The sequence below is a fragment of the Xenopus laevis genome, chromosome 5L, assembly GCF_017654675.1.
Source record: "Xenopus laevis strain J_2021 chromosome 5L, Xenopus_laevis_v10.1, whole genome shotgun sequence".
Taxonomy (NCBI): Eukaryota; Metazoa; Chordata; class Amphibia; order Anura; family Pipidae; genus Xenopus; species Xenopus laevis.
Window position 1 is genome coordinate 52,662,180 of NC_054379.1, and position 21,477 is coordinate 52,683,656.

General features: G+C 37.7%; 1 protein-coding gene across 3 annotated transcripts in view; it reads right to left on the minus strand.

Moving 5' to 3' along the window:
• Positions 1–21,477, minus strand: part of cnst.L (consortin, connexin sorting protein L homeolog) — a 66,847-nt gene that overhangs the window by 12,230 nt on the left and 33,140 nt on the right. For all 3 annotated transcript variants that reach the window (XM_018263078.2, XM_041562753.1, XM_041562754.1), the window contains 3 exons: positions 21,314–21,335; positions 20,486–20,582; positions 1,070–1,902 (listed from right to left, as the gene is read on the minus strand). In XM_018263078.2, coding sequence (XP_018118567.1) covers positions 1,070–1,902; positions 20,486–20,582; positions 21,314–21,335 — 952 coding nt within the window. The remainder of the gene's footprint in view (positions 1–1,069; positions 1,903–20,485; positions 20,583–21,313; positions 21,336–21,477) is intronic.

Genomic DNA, 21,477 nt, shown 5'->3' on the forward strand with positions numbered 1-21,477 from the left:
ATCCCCGGTTAAATATATACGAATTTACACAAATCCTATACAATATTTGCTTTTTTTCCCTTTTGGGCAATGGCACATCAGGACATTAGTCTTCTGTGATAAATATTTTCTATCGTGGGTGACTTAACTATTGCAAATGCATTCCCATCAGCAATAATGTAAATCACTGGTGGGAAAACATATGCAAAGCTTCGTTTTTCCAAAGTCGCCTTTAGTTTACTCGAAAGGCAACTTAGGCTAACCAAAAAAAATGCCACAAAGATTTACATTTTTGCTAGTGGGAAAGTATTTGCAGGAGATTGGTCACCCGCAGATTTATGGCAAGCCTTTGCCCATACACAGAAAAAACTTGACAAACAAAATGTATCTAAATGTGTAAAAAAGGCAGTGTGCTAAATGTGAGGTAACGTACCAACCGCTTTATACAACTTGCTACAATACACGAATTGAATCTATGTTATAGATACATTGTTCTATACAAGAATCAGGCTACTCCCAGATGACTAATATTGGTTCTGTTATCCAAATCAACTTGTTTTTCCTGGACTTTACAACAATATTTCTACCTTATCCAGATAGTACTGAAATAGGAGAAAGTCTTTCCTTGTACCATAAAAACGAGATTTTCGAAGGTAATATTTAGAAAGCAGGAAATCCCCCTGACAATTCTCATAAATCAAAATTCCATAATGCTGGCCATACATGTGCCAAATAATCTGTACATACTACTATAGTAGTTTGCTCCAAGGGATATGTAAAAAAAAGCAGTCTGATACATGCTCATCAGTATGTCAAATGTGATGTCCACATTTGCCTGAAAGAAAACAGCCAGCCAGTGTCCTCAGTGTTTTATAATTAAAGGAACAGTTCCGTGTAAAAATAAAAACTGGGTAAATAAAAACTGGGTTAAAATAACAAATATTTCAAATATAGCCAAAAATATCAACTATAACGGCTTGAGTGACTGGATGTCTAATATAATAGCCAGAACACAACTTCCTGCTGTTTCAATAAAATCTGGGTTATACTTTTCGTTTAACTTTAGAAACAAAGCACAGACAACACTTACCTCCTCCACCTCTATCCGCTTTGCAAGTTCATCCAGTGAAATGAAATTTTCCCCCAAGATTGACTCGCCTGGGCTTGGCGACATTTCTTCCTCAGAAAAGGGTTCCTCCTGAAAATCAAGCTGAGACAGAAAATGTTCGCTGTCTCTTAGGTCTCCATTCAGGAAATTTGCTATAAATTCAACAGTTGCTCGTCTTTGAGCTTCCCTCTCGGACTCTGGTGAGGTTTCCTGATTTGCAATATATTCAGGGGACTCCAGTGCCTCCCCTTTTGTGCCGTCTGGAGCTATAGCGTTGCCTTTTTTAACAGATAAATCCTCATCATCTTCCGCTGTACAAAGTTCTTCTGTATTGTTTGTAACTTGCTCAGGCTGAACAGCTTTGTTGCAATCCAAATTACTTCTCATACCAGAAAGATCATCGTGGGTTACTGAAATACAATCTGCAGAAGCTGCACTGGTTGAAATTAATTCATGCTTCCCTGGGTGCTCTTCCTCTGGTTCCCTCGAGACTGTTTCTAATCCTAACACATTCTTGCAAAGCGGTATTGCTTCTGGTTGCAAGAGATTGTTGTTCTTACCAGCATCCCCAGCAGAAAATATGGTAGCATTAGCCCTGCCTACTGTCCCTGTGGACTGGGTGTGAGCTTCTGTTGTTACTCTCATGCTGCAAAGCGGCTGCTCCTCCATGTGGTCCAGCCTGGGCAAAGCTTCATGGCTCGCTTCTATGGAAATATCGTCGACTGTTCTTACACTGGAAGGTGAGTTCTCCGTCATCGTTGTCACTGCAGGTGCCCTGCCTTTGCTTGGTGTATTGCCAGTTCGACTTTCTCTGTCTAAACATTAACAGGAAAACAGTTAAAGATCCTTTTCTTTTAAGTGACACTCTACAACTGCTTTTTCATAAACCACTACAAGCTGTGACTTGATAACAGCAAGAACTTTAGCCTTTAAGTTACACTGTATAGCAGCTAAGAGAGATTAGACTATAGCTATAATTAGACTTGAGGCTCTTAATAATTTATGAGATGATCCTTTTCTCCTCCTCTCCAGGACACGTGACTATTTGTTCATGATCGTATGTGTGTCCTCTCACTGCACGTCATTTCATGGTACCAGAGAGGTCTATTTTACCTTCCTTTCCAGTAGGAAAGAAGGTTACATTTTGTTCCAAACTGCTCTTTGTTTCAGTGTTTGGTACATCTCTGCACTCAGAGAATACAATTCATTGGAAATCAATAAAAGGGCCAAATCATGCAGATTGAATTTAGACTAAAGGTCAGATTAAATGGATCAGGAGTAATAATTCTAGTTTGCAGTCAGCCTAAACTAGATGCAATTTTCTCTGTAAAAGGCAGGGTATAATAAAATTTGAAAGGATTTGTATTAGTAGGAAAATGCTTCAGATACAACATCAAAAAAAGCCCAGTAGCCAACAGGTTAGTGGTTATGCATGCCCACATATTTCAAGGCTTATAATAAGCTTTAACAGATGCAAGAACTTCTTTTAGCTGGTTTAGCAATATCAAAATAAGTATCCCTGTGCCAAATGGCTCTGAGTGAGCGTTATTATTTCCTCCCTTCAGACCCCACCTAGAGCATGAGCTGGGGGTTACATGTATATTATTAAGTGTATATAGCATTTTTTTCCTACTCAGACAGCAGCTGGCACAGTTGGACCCCTCGGGCTATTTATGAGAGGCTTTTTTTCTATGCAGCACTGTGCTGGTCTCTTTGGAAAATTGTTTCCCACAGAACTGACCAGAAATATCAATGTTACTTTCCCTTCAGTAAAAATAATGGCTACTTTAAATAAATATAGTAGCATAACATTTTCATTAATGAACACTTTTATTTGTATGACCATAATATTCTATCATTTTCTGATCTTCAAATGCTGCAATATGATGGTCCTTCAGTGTAACATTTGCAAATACATATACAGTATATGCCTTTTATTCATTCTTTATTACACACGTGTGCCATGTAACATCCTGTACATACCTTCTTGCGGGTACTGTTCTGTAGTAATCAGAACATTTTAACAACAGCACTTTCTAAATTTATTTTAAACATGTACATTTCTTACAAATTTTGGCCATACATTTGAATCTTTACCTGTTTTAGCCACCCTTGTGGTGAAATTAAATGAATAGTCAATAACCTTAAAGGGGTAGTCAACTTTTTAACATTTAGTATGTTACAGAATGGCCAATTCTAAGCAACTTTTCAATTGGTCTTCATTATTTATATTTTATAGTTTTTGAATTATTTTGCCTTCTGATTCTTTCCAACTTTCCAATGGGGGTCACTGACCCCATCTAAAAAATGACATACACTGTAAAGCTACTCAGTTATTGTTATCGCTACTTTTCTCCAATATACTTCAAGTAAAAAATGTGTACCGTTTCTATAAGAAACCTGACTGTATGAAGTGAAATTCTCCCTTCATTCCCTTCTGTGGATAGGAATTGTCAGACGGTCCCTAACTGCTCTGAAGGAAAACAATCATACTTATGAACAGCAGAGGGAGCCCCCCGCCTTACTTCCCAGCTGTGCAGAAGTCAAGCAGCTATGTTTGTTTCCCTGTAGAGCAGTCGGCGACTGTTTAGAGATTTGTATTGGATTTTATTTTTGCCTTTACATCCCCTTTATTTTTTACAACTCCAGCTGCAGGGACAAACAGATAAACTGGGATTCTATTTTGAGGATTATTTTGCTGCAGCCACTGGTACTGCAGACTTGGAGAAAGTTTGTACTAAACAATAAAAAAATTATAAAATCCACATTAGATTACATGACAACACAGGACCCAGTGCAGTCTGCATATTCTGGTTATTGATCAGTCAATTGGCTGTATTGGCTTCTGTCAGATATTATTTGACTTGTGCTGTTTTGATAATTTATGACGATCCCTAAGCAGCACAGACCACACTGAGCATGTGCACAGTCTTAGTCTTGCAAAGATGTTTAACAAAGTTACAAGATGGTGACCCCCTGTGGCCAACTTTGAAAGCATAAATCATTTGTTTTATTAGGCTTCTGGTGCAGTAAGTTCATGCTTATGTTTAGTATACAAAATACAGCATTTCTAGCCTTATTCTATTTTAGACTTTACTTCCCCTAGTTATTGGATCACAAGTGGAACACATTAAACTTCACTGTCTGTTATCCACATGGCCCAGTCAACATATGACTAAGCCTAATGGTTTTGGTCCAATGCATCTAGTGGGCTGCCAATTCAGTTTAAATTGCCCAAAATGGCAACCAATATACCAATATCTGCCTATGTGTGGGAACATTTACCTCTATTATAAGTTCTTGGAAAGAACGCCTTACTTACCATGAACATTAGTTTCTTCACCAAAAAAACAGGGAGCAAAAGGGCAAAATACAGAGGTTTGTATCAATCTTTGAAACTTTGCACTATGTCCCGCACTTTAAATGGGCTCTAAAGCAGAGCTAAAACTCTTTTTTTGAAATACACACACAAGATGAAAAAACATCTACAACATCCTTAAAAGCCTCAATGTTAATTATGAAAAATAATGAAATAAGTTCAGTACAGCATAAACATACTGTAATGTGGAATGTATCGATTGTCTTGGTTCTCCGTAAATGCTTTTAACTGCATTTTCTTTGCCAAGTGCAGACCAACCATACATCTATCCAATTCCCAAGATATGCTTTATTATGCCAATTTGGCATCTAGTAAATAAACACTTCATAAAGAAACTTTCTCAGATTATTACAATGCTTTGCAGTTAGAACTGCTAAGCATTGTGCTTCGAAAAGCACTTTCTATTTATGCTTACAAAATGGCATGGCGACAGAGAATACATTTTAACTTAGGTCTGTATGCAAGTTTGAATGAGAATCCCTACAGCAATTGCCTTGTGGAGTGGAGATATATTTATGTTCTCAAGAAAAGCTGTCACTCTCAGTTTGGAGGTATAACTCCACTGCTCAACTAATGAGGCTAATAGCTAGTACTGTAGACAAAAAGTGTACAGAAATATATCTATGTACTGGTGGTAACTAGTTTTTAGGTCCCTAACTAATGTAGGGTGTCAGAGTTCATTTAAGTCATTGGTGGGGCGAATCATCTCATTTGAACCGTACAGTTTCACCAAAATAAAGAAATAGTGTGGGGATACTGCACTTATTCTGTTTAAAGCAGTTGTTCGCCTTTGAGTAGACTTTGCAAAATTATACTTTTTATTCTATGTGCTAATTGTTTTGCTCTTTGCGACTTTTATTACATTCCCCCATTAGTATGATGTAGAGAGTGATATTCTGAGACAATTTGCTATTTGCTTTCATTTTTTATTATTTGTATTTTTTTGCTTTATTTAGCTTTTTATTCAGCAGCTCGCCAGTTTGCAATCTAAGCCCTATGGTTGCTAGGGCCCAAATTACCCTAGCAACCAGGTAAATGATTTGAATAAGAGACTGCAATTAGGGGAGGGTCTCAACAGAAATATGAGTAATAAAAAGTCATAATAACAAAACATTTGTAGCCTTACAGAGCATTTGTTTTTTTTTCAATGGGGGTCAGTGACCCCCTGTTTGAAAGCTGGAAAGAGTCAGAAGAAGAAGACAATTGATTAAAAAAAATCTATTAAAAAAAATAAAATAATGAAGACCAATAGAAAAGTTGCTTAAAATTCTATAACATACTAAAAGTTAACTTAAAGGTGACCCACTCCTTTAAAGCAATGACCCAGGGATACATTGATGAATGTTACTTGTAGGAATTCACCAAATCCAGGATTCGGCCTTTTTCAGCAGGATTCGGCCGAATCCTTCTGCCACGCTGAACTGAACCAAATCCTAATTTGCATATGCAAATTAGGGGCAGGGAGGGAAATCGAGTAACTTTTTATCACAAAACTAGGAAGTAAAAAACATTTTTCCCTTCCCACCCCTAATTTGCATATGCAAATTAGAATTCGGATCGGTATTTGGCCAAATCTTTTGTGAAGGATTCGAGGGTTGTGCCGAATCCAAAATAGTGGATTCAGTGCATCCCTAGTTACTTGTAGTGGTGATACTTCCCATGTCGGTCATCTTTAAATCGAAATTAAGAGAAGAAATGTAGACTCTACAATGCTGGCATGCTGAACTTTTGTGTCAGCACTATAGATTCTGCAAACTCTGGCATATAAACGGTTAGCCCTCTACTTGTCATCACTGTGAAGTGCAATGTCACACAGGGGTGTCTGGAGTTGTCACCTTAGGCCCCCTCAGCCCCCCAACCCTGTCGCAAGACTAACCGCAAGCCTGTATCTCCCCTCGGGCCGCTGTGCAATGTGCACCTCTACTTGTAGTCGCCGTGATCAGGGGTTGGGGAGGAGCACATATTTACCTGTATAAGTCCTGCCTACTTATACTAGGAATTCATATGGTGCTATCAGGTACTGCAACAATTGGCAGACAGTCTTCTCTATACTCTATATTTGCATGTTTCCTTGCTCATTCCCCTCTGGCTGTAAGCAATACAACTGCTTGGGAGAAGCTAGGCAACAATTGAGAGTATCGCTAAGAATTGGGCTTCAGCAAAAATTTGGGACAAGCATTTTGAGGTAAAAAGAAATATTGTTTTTTCACAATCTTTAGTAGCTTAAAGGGGACACGTCACCATAAAAAAAAATTACTTGAATCTTGATTCCATAAGTTTGGGATATATATAGCAAGCAGGCAGGAGCCATTTTGTGAACACTGTTATTAAGGCAAGCCTTACATCATCTCAGAATTTTGTTTGTGCACCAGAATGGGGGACCTTATGTCCATCCCCATGCCCTGGCTATACAATTAAATGGGTAAGATAACTGGGGAAATGTGGGGAGAACAGTGACAGCTAAATGGAAAATGAAAGTTATTGTTTGCCCCACCTATATAGGCATAGAGGAGGGGTAGCCAATATTTGATTGACAGCTGAGATTTTTAAATGTGTTTACAACAGCTATGAATGCTTTAATAAAAAAAAAAACAATTTGGATTTTATGTTTAGTTTGAAAAGGACTTTTATTATACAGCTTTTTATGTCTGGGTGACAGGTCCACTTTAAGAGATGGCAGTTCATTTCCAATGGTTGATGTAACAGAGGACAAACAGCAAAATGCTATTACTTTCCAAAAGCCTTCTTAAAGGAGAAGAAAAATCGTCTTGCACTTGGGGGTGCCAAATGTTGGAGAAAACCGGTTACCCAAAAAAACTTTGTTAGGACTTTTGCAGGCAATCCTACGTCAAAAAAGGAAAAGTCGCCAGCGTTTTTGGAACTTTAATGAATTTTCGGCACACAGGATATTATGTAAGTGACAGAAGACTGAGGAAGATCTAGCTTCTTTTTAGCACTTCGCCTGGTCTGAGGTGGCGAAGTCAACTCTGGCGAAAGAAGCAATGTTCAGTAAAGTCTGCACTTCACTAAATTTGCAGAGTAACGAGTGAACGAACGCTAGCGATTTGGCGCCTGTTAGTGAATTGGCGATGTCCCTGCGGGTGGCACGCAGGCTAATTGTCGCTAGCGTTAGCCACTTCGTCCTTTAGTGAATCTACCCCTTTGTTTTTGCCTGTGATGCCTCAGTCATGGAGACTAGAATTTGCTCAATCTACTCCACATGGATTCTAGGGGGGTTATTTATTAAAGGCCAAATGCTAGAGTTTTTTATACCTCAAATGAACTTACAACTTGAATGGTTTCTTATTTAAAAAAACGTGATTCAGCGAATTCAAGTTGCGAAACATGAAAACTTGAATTAAAAGTTTTCTGCAAAAAAAAAAAAAAAAAATAGAATCAGGGAAAACCCCCTGAAAAAACCCTCAAACATCATGAAGGCTATTAACATATTCAAATGGTTCAAGGGACCTCTGCCATTGACTCCTATATGATCTCAACAGGTTTTAGATGGTGTATTTTTATATTTGAGCTATTCCAGAGTCGGGGTATAATAAATCGTGAAAAATTCAAAAATATTAGTTTTGACTAAAAATATAACATTGAATCTTAACAAATAAACCCCTAGGTGTCAGGGTAAAAATTAGGAATTACCTGAACTGCGTGTGCACCATTGAGCAACAGGCATCAAAGCATCTTGGTAATCACTATTGAATTATATGGTTGCACCCTTGATGCTGTTGTGAGCAAAGGTGTTAATGTTAACATTTAGTATGTTATAGAATGGCTTGTTGTAAGCAACTTTTCAACTGACCTTCAATTTTTTTTTATTTTTTTTTGCTTTTGAATTATTTGCCTTCTTCTTCTGACTCTTTCCAGCTTTTTAAATGTGGGTCACCTAGCTCTTTAAGGCTACAGATGTATTATTATTATTTCTTTTTATTACTCATCTTTCTAGTCAGGCCTTCTCCAATTCATATTCAAATTCTCTTATTCAATGCATAGATGCTAGTGTAGGGTAATTTGTATCCTAGCAACCAGATTGATACAATAACAAACTGGAGAGCTGCCAAATAAAAAGCTACATAATTCAAAAAAACTAGGGATGCACTGAATCCACTATTTGGGATTTGGGCGAACCCCCGAAATCCTTTGTGAAAGATTCGTCCAAATACCTTACTGAATCCGAACCCTAATTTGCATATGCTAATTAGGGGTGGGAAGGGGAAAACATTTTTACTTCCTTGCTTTCTGACAAAAAGTCATGTGATTTCCCTCCCCACCCCTAATTTGCATATGCAAATTAGGGGTCAGATTTGGTTCGGCCGGGCAGAAGGATTCGGCCAAATCCGAATACTGCTGAAAAAGGCAGAATCCCGAACCAAATCCTGGATTCGGTGCATCCCTAAAAAAACACAAGAAGATGTAAAAAGCAATTGCAAATTGTCTCAGAACATCCTCTCTACATCATACTAAAAGTTAATTTAAAGTTGAACAACACCTTTAAAAACATGAGAAATGGGTTGTAGATGAACTACTTTTGCTCTAGACTTTTCCACCTTCTTTGAGCCATTTTCACCAAGGATGGAGCTGGGACCTAACTTTCTTTGCTCTATCTTGAACAGAGAAAATTTGGAACGGATAAATATTATCTTATTATTTTCATAATGATTTATAAATCACCTCTGCTGCTGGATTTCATAGGAAAATATCCGGCAGCAATGTATGTAAGAGGTTTCCTCCCCCCAATAGTTTTATATACCATATAGGCATCCAAGGGACACCCCTAGGCATGGGCCCTCAGGTGGCTATATGGTAAATACTCCTCTGCAAGTATTGTAACTCAATGGGAGGTAGCATATGCAGTTTTGCTATTTTCACCGGTTGTTAAAGGAGAGGTTTTTTTTGGCAGCATGTGCTAATGGCCTGAAGCAGAGCTGTGGATAGAGAAATAACCATGCAGGCCCTATGAGTTCAGGCAACTGAATGCTTCAGTAAAAAGAGAACTGTTATCTTGTTACCTTTCCATTGTGCTGGCAAGAGCAGGCAGAACAGACATGTCTCTGGACACATTAGCTTCTGGGGGGAGGGTAGTGGTACATCAATTTACAGGGCCACAGTAAAGAAAGACTGACGCTAATAAAAGCACTGGATATGAAGGAATCCTTGCAAATGAAAACTAAAGCTTGCCTAATGTCTAGATTTTTATAGTTAAAACGGTTTTTCACCTTTAAGATAAATTTTAGTGATATTCTGAGACAGTTTGCAACTGGTTTTCATTTTTTATGATTTGTAGTTTTAGTAATTTATCTTTTTATTCAGCAACTCTACAGTTTGCAATTTCAGCAATGTGGTTGGTAGGGGTCAGATTACCCTAGCAACCATGCATTGATTTGAATAAGGGAATAGACTGTGGATAGAAAGATGAGTAATAAAAAGAAGCAATGACAAAATTGCTGCCTTGGAGTACATGTTTTTTTAAGAAGGTAAATAATTCAAAAACTATAAAGAAGAAAAAATGAAGGCCAATTGAAAAGTTGCATAAAATTAGTCAGTCTATACCACACTAAAAGTTATCTTAAAGGTGAACCACCCCATAAAACATAAAAATATTGATAAAGATTTAAGTACAGGATTATGCTTGAAGATCAGTATTTATGGATGCATTTTGATAACATTATAATTTCCCACAGGGCAGCCATCAGGTGGGTACATGGTACTCCAGGTGTCCTGTGGCAGAGGAACAGAATAATGGAAAGTGTGCCTTGGAGACCATGAACAGGACAGGACTTATGGAGGGAATTGAGTGGATCATGGGCAAGGTTTTGGCATAATAGGCTGTGGTGGGAGGTTTCTGCTAACTTGTAGTATGGAGCCCCATCAATACTAATGCATCCCTGATTCCCGATGACAATATCTCAGGAACTGTAAATAGGCCACAGATTGCCAGTTTATATATGAAATGTTGACAATTTTGAGACATTGATTAGTTATTATTTGTTATAACTGTGACACATTTTTCACAGTGCTTTACCGAAATTGTCTACTTTTACATCAACCCCTTCCCAGTGGAGCTTAGCATCTAGGGTCACCATCACATTTACACACAGACTTGGGTCAATATGGTTTCAAGCCAAATAACATGCCTGTATGTTTTTGGAGAATGGGAGGAAGCCCATGCAGACAAGGGAGAAATTTTTTTATATAGTGCCCAGGCTCGGAATGAACTCTGGACCCCTGCGGCATAAAGCAGAAGTGCTACCCATTTGGGCACCATGCTGCCATAAAGCACATAAGGTACATTTAGGGGGTTATTTATCAAAGGTCGAATTTTAGAGCTATGTGAGGTTTAATTTAGACCTCGAATGAACTCGAATTGATCAAGTTTTTGGCAGAAAACCCTCTGAAAAAAACCTTGAAGGCTATTAACATCTTCAAATAGTTAAAGGGACCTCTGCCATTGACTTCTACATGACCTCAACAGGTTTTAGATGGAGTATTTTCAGATTCAAGCTATTTCCAGGGCTGGGGTAGTATAATAAACCTTGAAAAAAATCGATTGATTTTTGAAACTCTAATTTTCTTGGAAACAACAACTCGACCTTTAAGAAATCTGGCCCGAAACATTTAATTTGTCATTGGCTCAGAAAAAAGATTTTTAAGAAATCAAGGAGTCATGATTTGTGCATGGCAAGAGAGCTGTGAAAGGGACACTGCTCGGTTTATGTTTTATATGGTTGTGGAACTTCTTCATAATCTTTATCGTTAGTATGTGGTTCAGTAATACAGTGCTTAATCTGACATAACTCTAGATCTGCTAGAATGTCAAATGACAGGTGTGCAGGCTTTTTTTTACAAAGTTGACGCACACTAGAACGAGTTTAGACAGTTCATCTCAAAGCTATAGTTTAACTATCATAGTGTTTTAACTAGGCTCTTCTATAACAGATAGCTAAGAATAATTATAAAATGAAGTGCTAACTGTAAAAAAAATATACCGCTGTTCTAAATTGAACATAATCATCTATATAAGGTCAGTTTAACAGTTTGTCCATGTAGAAGATGCACACCAGTCTTCAGTTTTCTTTCATTTTAAACCTGAGCATGTGGTAACTAATCAAAGCACTAATTTATACCATATCTATCACCTTATAATGGTTAATATACACTGCCAGTCAAAATATTTTTGAACACACACTTTTAGGTAGCAACCAAATTTAATTTAGGAAAATGTATATGTCAAATTTTCAGGTCACCACAGTGAGTATTTGTATTTTTTGACCAGCTGAGAGAATGAATGAATAACAGTTAAGCATGGGGGAGGATTTTTATTTTTTTGCTTGCTATAAAGTTGGGGACCTGCACAGAATGACTGTAATTCAGAAACAAATGAGCTATCACAGCATTCTTCACAGCTATGCCTATATGACTTAATGGGCAGTCATGTGTGATGCAACAAGATAATTATCCTAATACTTCCAAGCTGATTCTGAACTTCTTCTGAACTACCTGAAGAAGGGAGATGAAGAAAAGTGGAGAACGATGACCTTATTCCTACTCAACTTAGGATGAATTGGATTTAAATTTTTTTTTTTTTTTAAACTTTGTTTTTATTAAAGCTCGACAGAAGCAAAACATACAATGGAATGTATTACTCACACGTAAACATATAGGCATGAATAAAGAGCATCTTGACATACATTCACATCTTGATTATGCTAGTTACTTATTTTCTAAGCAGTGAAAAATCATACTTTCATATTTATACAGGAGAAAAACTATATCGTGGGAGGGGGAGGAGAAAACTGGGGAGGGGGTGCGGGTGGGGACCGTTTGGTGGTTGAAACGCTAAACCTGTCTATGCAGTAAGCCTTCTCGAAATAACCAGATATTCCACACTTCTTCAAATTTGTATAATCTATTATTCATTAAAGCAGTTAGTTTCTCCATTTCGATAGTCCACCATAACCTATTTTGTATTTCCTGCATCGTTGGGGGGGGTCCTTTCCACCTTTTAGCTATCAAGCCCCTGGTCATTAAGCATAGTTGAACGCATAACTTGTGTTCATTAGAAGTCACTTGTTCTGGCTTACGTAGCAGTAGAGCCGTCCAAGGATCCGGAGCTAAAGCTGTTGCTAGGGTATCATTAATTGTCCGAAAGACTTCTTTCCAGAGTCTGTTGATTAATGGACACGTCCACCACATATGCATTGCATCAGCAATTTCCCCGCAGCCTCTCGGGCAAAGATCTGTCGTGTGAAACCATCTATTTAGTTTTTGGGGAGTATAATACCAATCGTGGTAGACTTTATACGCATTTTCTTTTATACAAGTGTTAATTGAAGCTTTTGCCATAGTTCTGTGAATCAGCTCCCATTCTTCATCAGCAATAGTATCCCCTAGGCGCTGCTCCCATTTAAGCATTGCCTTTGTTTTCCCTCTAGAGTTTAATCGTTCCATGAGTTCGGTGTAAAGCAAGCTGATTTTGTGCTTGCGGTGGGGGTTATTGCAAACATATTCAAAAGGTGAGGAGTCTGGACAGTCCCGCCCCATTAATCCCAAAATAAAGTGGGATATCTGTTGAAAACGATAGTGTTCTCACAAAGGAATTTGATATTGTGCTCGCATAGTGTCCCACGTCAGTAATTTTGAGTTACGAAACAGATCCTGTACTTTCAAGAAGCCATTGGTTGCCCACCATGCAAATGAAGAGGAGTTCATCCCTGGAGGGAAAGCAGGATTATGTAACAATGGCGTGAGTGGGGATGGCCGTTTATTCGGATATAATGCCGCCTTCACTTTGTCCCAAGTGTTAACGGAATACTTGATGAAAATGTTGGTCATGAGTCTTCTGGGCCTGTGTTCGTACTCTAGCCACAGTAGATCTGCTACTTTGTGGGGGGCAGTTAATTGATTCTCAAGTTCTACCCACCTGTCATTATCAGCGGACGAGTGCCATTTAGCTACTTGCGCTAGTATGGCTGCTTTCCTATAATTTTCCAGGTGTGGAAAGGCTAAGCCTCCTCTGCTGGTGGATTGATAGCAGACTGTTTTAGCTATTCTATGTTTCTTGCGTTGCCAAATGAAATCTAATAGTTCGTGTTGTAGTTTGTATAGTTCTTTCTTAGGAGGAGGTAGAGCTCTAAACAAATATAAAAGCTTGGGGAGTAGATTCATTTTAACAGAACATATCCTGCCTAGCCAAGATATAGGCATGGTATGCCACCGTTGTAGGTCTTTGCGTAATGATAGTATCAGAGGAGTATAATTGATATCTGCCGTTCGGGCAATGCAATTGGGGATCCTGACTCCAAGGTATTTGAGCCCTTTATTAGCCCACTGGAATTCAAAATTAAGTTCGAGGAGTTTCTGCACGTGTTTATCAAGAGAAAGATTGAGAGCCTCCGACTTAGTGTTGTTTATTTTGAAACCAGATACGCTAGCAAAGTCTTGGATCTCCTTATATAGGTTTGGCAGGGTAGTCTGAGGTCTAGTTATCGAAAAGATAGTATCATCGGCAAAAAGCGCCACCTTATATGTATGGGATCCTATGGTTATCCCTGATATGTCAGGATTTCGGCGTATCCTATGAGCCAGGGGTTCTATACACAGCGCAAATATTAGAGGGGATAAGGGGCAGCCTTGCCTCGTCCCGTTTTTAATAGGAAATGAGACTGAATGATATCCCCCCATTGCTATCTGAGCTGAGGGTCTGTCATACAGTTTCATCACCGCAGAAGTGAATGTTGAGTGGCAACCCATTTGCATAAGGGTATGTATCTCCAGTCTATGCGGTCGAAAGCCTTTTCGGCATCTAAAGCTAAGAGCATAGATGGAACTTTGTTGTTTTCGACCGCAGATACTATTTGTAGAATCCGCCTAATATTGTCTGTTGCTTCCCTGCCCTGTATGAATCCAGTTTGGTCTGGATGAATGATCGTATGCAGGTGCCGATTTAGCCTATTAGCCAAAATTTTGGCGTACAGTTTCAGATCCAGGTTTATTAACGAAATCGCTCTGTAGTTTTGACATAAAGTGGGATCTCTATCAGGTTTTGGAAACACAATTATATTTGCCCTAGCCATATCCCGGGTAATTTCCAGATCTTAAGTAAGTAGTTTGTTAAACAATTTAGTAAGTACTGGCACCAGGATAGATCGAAGAATTGGATTTAAATTTAACGATAAAAAGTCAATAAATACAGATCATTTGTGGGCAGCAGTGTTGGAGTGAACTTTCAGACAAATACCATGAGTCTTTACTTAATAGAGTGGCCACAGTTTGCTCTGCAGTAATCACTCTACTTTCTCAAAAAAAAAAGTCACCCGCCTGGGGTATTTTTCCCAGTGCTTGGTGTCCCAGCATCCTTTAAGCCTCCCTGGCGAGAAGAAATTCTTTGCCAATGTATGTACTGTTCATGTGCAAGTACAGAAGATGATGCATACCCAGAATAGTATGGCAGCATGGAGCAGAGAAGAAATGTATCAAGTGCAATTTTGGAAGCAGAGTGGGCTGAATTAAAGGGATACTGTCATGGGAAAAAAAATTTTTTTCAAAATGAATCAGTTAATAGTGCTGCTCCAGCAGAATTCTGCACTGAAAAAAAGCAAACAGATTTTTTTATATTCAATTTTGAAATCTGACATGGGGCTAGACATATTGTCAATTTCCCAGCTGCCCCAAGTCATGTGACTTGTGCTCTGATAAACTTCAATCACTCTTTACTGTTGTACTGCAAGCTGGAGTAATATCACCCCCCTCCCTTTTCCCCCCCCAGCAGCCAAACAAAAGAACAATGGGAAGGTAACCAGATAACAGCTCCCTAACACAAGATAACAGCTGTCTGGCAGATCTAATAACAACACTCAATAGTAAAAACCCATGTCCCACTGAGACACATTCAGTTACATTGAGATGGAAAAATAGCAGCCTGCCAGAAAGCATTTCTCTCCTAAAGTGCAGGCACAAGTCACATGACCAGGGGCAGCTGGGAAATTGACAAAATGTCTAGCCCCATGTCAGATTTCAAAATTGAATATAAAAAAATCTGTTTGCTCCTTTGAGAAATGGATTTCAGTGCAGAATTCTGCTGGAGCAGCACTATTAACTGGTTAATTTTGAAAATGACAGTATCCCTTTAAGTAAATACAGTAACAATATGGGGGGTACATAACAACATGGCACCCCCCAATGATGCAACATATGAAACCACAAGTGCTGAAAATCTTTTAACTGGAAGTGTATTCCCAACATGTATGGGCAGATTTAGGGAATTTTCGAAGTAAAAAAAATCAAAATTCTAAGTAATTTTTTGGATACTTCGACCATCTAATAGGATACTATGACTTTGAATTTACTTCGACTTCGATTCGAAGTAAAAATACTTCGAATATTAGACCATTCGATAATCGAAGTACTGTCTCTTTAAAAAAAACTTCGACTTCAATACTTCGCCAAATTAAACCTGCCGAAGTGCTATGTTAGCCTATGGGGACCTTCTACAACCATTTTCTAAGTCTTTACACATCAAATAAAAATCCTTTGATCGATCGATGAAATCCTTTGAACCATTTAATCGTTCGATCAAGCGATTTTTATTCGATCACAGGATTGCCAAATTTGCAGAAAAAAAACTTCAAATTCGATAGCATTTAAATTTGATCATCGAAATTTTGAAATTCTACCCTTGATAAATCTGCCCCGTACTGTGTAATATGAAGGTAATTACAATGTTGCAGCCGTGTAGCTACAGAGAATGTTTTCAGGGATCAGTGAGGAAAAACTCTGGGGTTTCTTCTTCTGGTTTTATGTAACTCAATCAAAATATCCATCGGCTTTATATTTGTAGTTTATAATTCTTCATACTTAATACCACATCTATTTGTGACACATTCTTTTCTAACCCCTTAAACCTCCTGTTTTGATCATCTCACACAGCTTTTCCCAATACATGTTATTTTGGGAAACGGCAAATCAGCCTGACACCCAAACATGGAAACATGGATACCAACAGCAAATCCTATTATATCCCTAGAATTCCTTAAAGGGACACTGTAATGAATTCTGAAAAGAAAATGTAGACTATTTATAAAGTGGTGGAAAAGCTTATGAACAACCATTGTGCTACATTTTAAAGGAGAAGGAAAGGTTAAAATTAAGTAAGCTTTATCAGAAAAGCCTATATAAATACACTAGTAAATCCTCAAAGTAATGCTGCTCAGAGTCCTCTGTCAAAAGATACACTGCATTTCTGTCCTTCTATTGTGTACACATGGGTTTCTGTTTCAGACTTCCTTCTTTCATCTTAAACCTCCAGGGCTTTGGCATGCTCAGTTTGCTCCTCCCCCCCTGAGCTCAGAGCTATGAGTGAGCAGGAAGAGACTCAGGCAGGAAGTGATGTCACACCAAGCTTATATGACAGCTTCTATCCTAAACAAACACAGACAGTGTCTAGAGCTGTTTACTCTGGTATGGTAAAGCATTATACAGAATAAATACAGTGTTATAGCTTGCACTATTGTGGCTAATCTATTGCCAATAAAACTCTGTAGCTTTCCTTCTTCTTTAAGACCCCTTTGCCAACTTGACACTTCCACACCTTATCCGTTATCTGGTATACAAACATGGCCTTAAGGGCAGTGGCTGATGGGCAGATTTGTCGCCTGTGATTATTTATACATGACTGCGAACGACAAATCTCACGAAATTAGTTCTCCATTGGAAATAACTGAAATCACTGGAGATAAAACCAACATATTCCTAAGGTTGTCTGAAGTTGCCTCTTTGCAACATGTTGGTTTTACTGCCGTTAATTTCAGTTATTTCCAATGGAGATGCATTTTTGGAAAATTTGTCGCTTGCAGTGGTGCTTAAAGGAAAACTATACCCCCCGAACAATGTAGGTCTTTATAAAAAGATATTGCATAAAACAGCTCATATCTAAAATCCTGCTTCATGTAAATAAACCATTTTCATAATATACTTTTTTAGTAGTATGTGCCATTGGGTAATCCTAAATAGAAAATTGCCATTTTAAAAAATAAGGGCAGCCCCCTGGGATCGTACGATTCACTGTGCACACAAACATTCCAAACAAACCATACTTGTTAGGTCACATGAACCAATTAACAGACATAGTTCTGTCTTTTGCTTCAACACTTCTTCCTGTTACAGTTAGAGCTGCAGTATTTCTGGTCAGGTGATCTCTGAGGCAGCACACAGACCATCACAAAATGGTGGCTCAAGGCAAGAGATGTAAAAGGGCAATATTTATATTTACCTAAATATATAGACAAGTTTGGTAAGATTCTTTAATATGCTACTTAATATGATGTAAACTGTCTGTTGCTTAAATGTTCATTTTGGGGGTATAGTTTTCTTTTAAATAATCGAGGGAGACAAATCTCCCCGTTGGCCACTGCCCTTAGTCCTCTTGGCAGCCAATGTGACAACAAAGCAGCTCATTTATTTAAACTATATCAGAGCTTTTAAAGTTAACATATAGCTTTTTCCAGTGCAGGGTAAAGATAAATTATATTTAAAGTAATATAAAAGCCTTTAATTTTAGTTGATGTTATTGTCCCTTGAAAGGTAAACAGTTTAAAGGGGAACTCCACACAAACATAACTTTTTTACTTTTTGAAAAGTAAACATAATTTCAAGCAACTTTGCAAAATACATCAATTAAAAAATATGCATACTTTTCATGATTTTTAATGGTTTGGAACAGTTCCCTAAGCATAGCCCCTTGCTGATCTGTCTGACTACTTTGCTGAGCTGGCTGACTACTGTTACTTTGTATCAGCAGCCACCTGTCCTTAGCCTGCATACCCCACAATTCCCTGCACACATGATTTCAATAAGGAACGGAACTGTGCCATGCATTGTGGGTTATGTAGTTCCTGCATGCTGTCTGTAAGCTGTGAAGAAGTTGTTATAATCAGTGTTTAGTCCATCCTTCCCTGCCAGGATTTCAAATGATGCAGAAAGAGAAGAACTGTTAAACAGCTGGATTTCAGCATAGACAATGGCATTTATTCATACTTTCAGCATAGAAAATGGCATTTATGCACACTTTTTGAAGAAACAGGTAACTGTGATGGGTATATTCGAGAGAGAGAATGTGAGCACTCACTGCATTCTCACCAAGTCTTAGGGGCAAATATATAGAAAGACTGAACTAGGATAGCAGTTAGATACTTTTTTTTACCATTTTTCAAAAAATGTGAAAGTTTTATCAAATGCACACTTAATCACTTAAATGTTTTTGACTGATCTGAGCTGCTTATTTCCTTTCTTCTGGATATTAGTGTTTATTGCTGCTAATGTCTTTGCAAACCTTTAATCTCCAATGCAAATCCCAATCAGGGGTCGAAAGTGGTTCCAAAATGGAAAATTATAAATTGGTCCCTTTAAAAAATGCTACATAATACATATATACAGCACTGGAATAAATACAATGCCCCAGTTTGGAAGAAAGGAGAAAAGGGAACTAGACCAAATCTTGGACTGCAAAGGGCAGATAATATGGATAAAGGGAAAGGAAGACATATCTTGCAGCTGCTAGGATGGAACAAGCATAGGTTTCAATTAATTAATATATTTAATCTGTTCCTTTTTTGTTTAAACAGTGAATTAGAAAACATGACACACCTTATCAGTTGTATGTACCAACATTAGGCCTTTAAAATACAACCTTGATCCCAGCTTCAATTCCATCCACCACCCAGTAGCATAATTAGAAGTTAAGTGTCACACAGAAAATTCATTTTAGGGATCCCAAAAGTTTACAAAGACATTTGGGCTTTATGAACACTAGACAAATCTGCAATTAGGCAGTGACCTATTGCAACCAATCAGTGATTTGTTCTGTGTCCAGCTATAAGTAGAACAATGAAAGCAAACATTAGTTGTCACATAGGTAATTGCCTAGGTGCAAATCTGCCTACTGTTGATTATTGAGCTCACTGTGTTTAAACATGTCCTGAAATCACTAATTAGTCATGGCCCCACTCACTCTTGGCCCTCGACCTCTACTTCCCTTTTTTCCCCAACTCTCCCTGTGAAAAGAGACCAAAATTATGAATTTAGGCATTTTAGCAGAGAAATAAAAATATATGCTTTGTTTTATAGTATGGTAATCTAGAATTCCTTTTTAATTGCAGTGTAAAATTCTCAATTTTGTGTAGATTTCCTGGCAAAGAAAACCATCTCCAAGGTTATAAACCAGCACAAAAGGAGTTTCTTAGTTTTCTATAGTGAACTAAATCAGACAATTGGCTTTTTGTTCCATTACTAATATAAACAACTTTCCACAATGTGCAATATTATGTTGTTTTCAAACTGAATACACTGAAAATGAAAAAAAAGTTGAATTTTCAACCCAAATGCAAAATACATTTACCCACAGGGCAGTTATAAAAAGATACCACCTAAAACAGTTCATCATCTTATCTTGAAGAATATATTTTTCTGATAGCATGTGTCAATGGATAATCCCATAATGAAACACTGCCATATTAAGTTTTTCAATATATCGCTGAAATGGCCTGGTTGGAATGAGAGCACTGTGTTCACACAGAAATGACTGGCACAAAAACCTGCTAGGTCACAGCAACCAATGCGTAAACAAAGCTATGTCCATTACTCCTTGACTTCCTATGAGTAATCACAAAGAACATCACAAGTGCCTCAAGGTCAAAAGATGCAAAAGTGTAATGGTTATGGATATGTGTATGGCAATATAGGATATGAATCTTTGATTGGTCACTCAAATTGAAATTATAAATACATTTTCTGTTGGCTTAGTTTTTCATCAAAAGTACAATTCCCATTAAAAAGATGTTTATAAAAGTGCAGTTTTGTCTGAGATTACTGCACTAAAGGCACTTTATGTTGTTACATCATGAAGAGACTCAAAGCAGACACAGGATTCAACAGCATGTCAAATAGATCAAGTTTTCCACTACCACACATACTGTATAATGTTAATAATACCAGCAAACATGAGTTAAAGCAAGTACCTGAATTGAAAGTGGGTGCATATACACCATGAGTCTCTTCCAATCGCATCAACTGAAGAAGACTTTGGATTCTCAAAGACTTTTCACTGGGAGATAGCTTTAGTATGAGAACACAAATACAGGCATACATAAATATGTATTCTTAGCTTTCAGTGATTGTGTGGCATTTAAAAAGTGCAAAATTTCTTTCTAGCAAAATAAAGATGGCCCTTTAGCATACACAGATAAAGCCACCTATTCAGGTGATCCATCTATATCTGTAAGAAAATGTACACTAACAACAGTAAAAATTTAGTCCCAAGCAACTAGCATTTTCTCTCAAAGCCAGTATATTTTGACTATTCTGAACTAAGTTGCAGAGCAGAGTTCATCTTAGAGATGTTTGATACATAACATTATTTTTATGCTCACATTAATGCTCACAGGATTCAGTGATGCAAAAAATGGCATAAACATGACAAGAAAAATGCTTACATTTTTCACATAGCTGTATATAGCAGTAACTTTAAAAAGAAAGAAGAATCAAGTAATATTATTAAAGAAGATATTTTGAACCCCAAAATAGGTTATTGTCACTTCTTAGAGAGTGGCCAAGTGGCAATTATCTGGACTATCAGTATGATAAATGCTGGTCTGTTTTCTAAGTCTTTTATTATGTTATTTTGCTCAATTAGCTTCCCATGTACTGTTGGTCATTGTAAAAGATTGAATTAGTTAGCAGTTTGTGAGAAATCTAGCATAGTCTGTACAGTGTTGCTTTATATTTTAACCATCTAATAAGAGTAAAAAATGTCAGTCGTTAAAGTAGAGAAAAGTAGAGGTGCTTACCTTGTGTTTTGAAATTTTAGGCCTATAAAGAAAAACAGAAGATCATTAAAAAAACATTTTCTCTCATACACTCCAAACAAACCCAACAGAAGCGCTACTGTGACAACTCTGCTTTTCATTCTAATATTAGCATGGAGCCTGTCCAGTTCTGAAATGCTATCGTT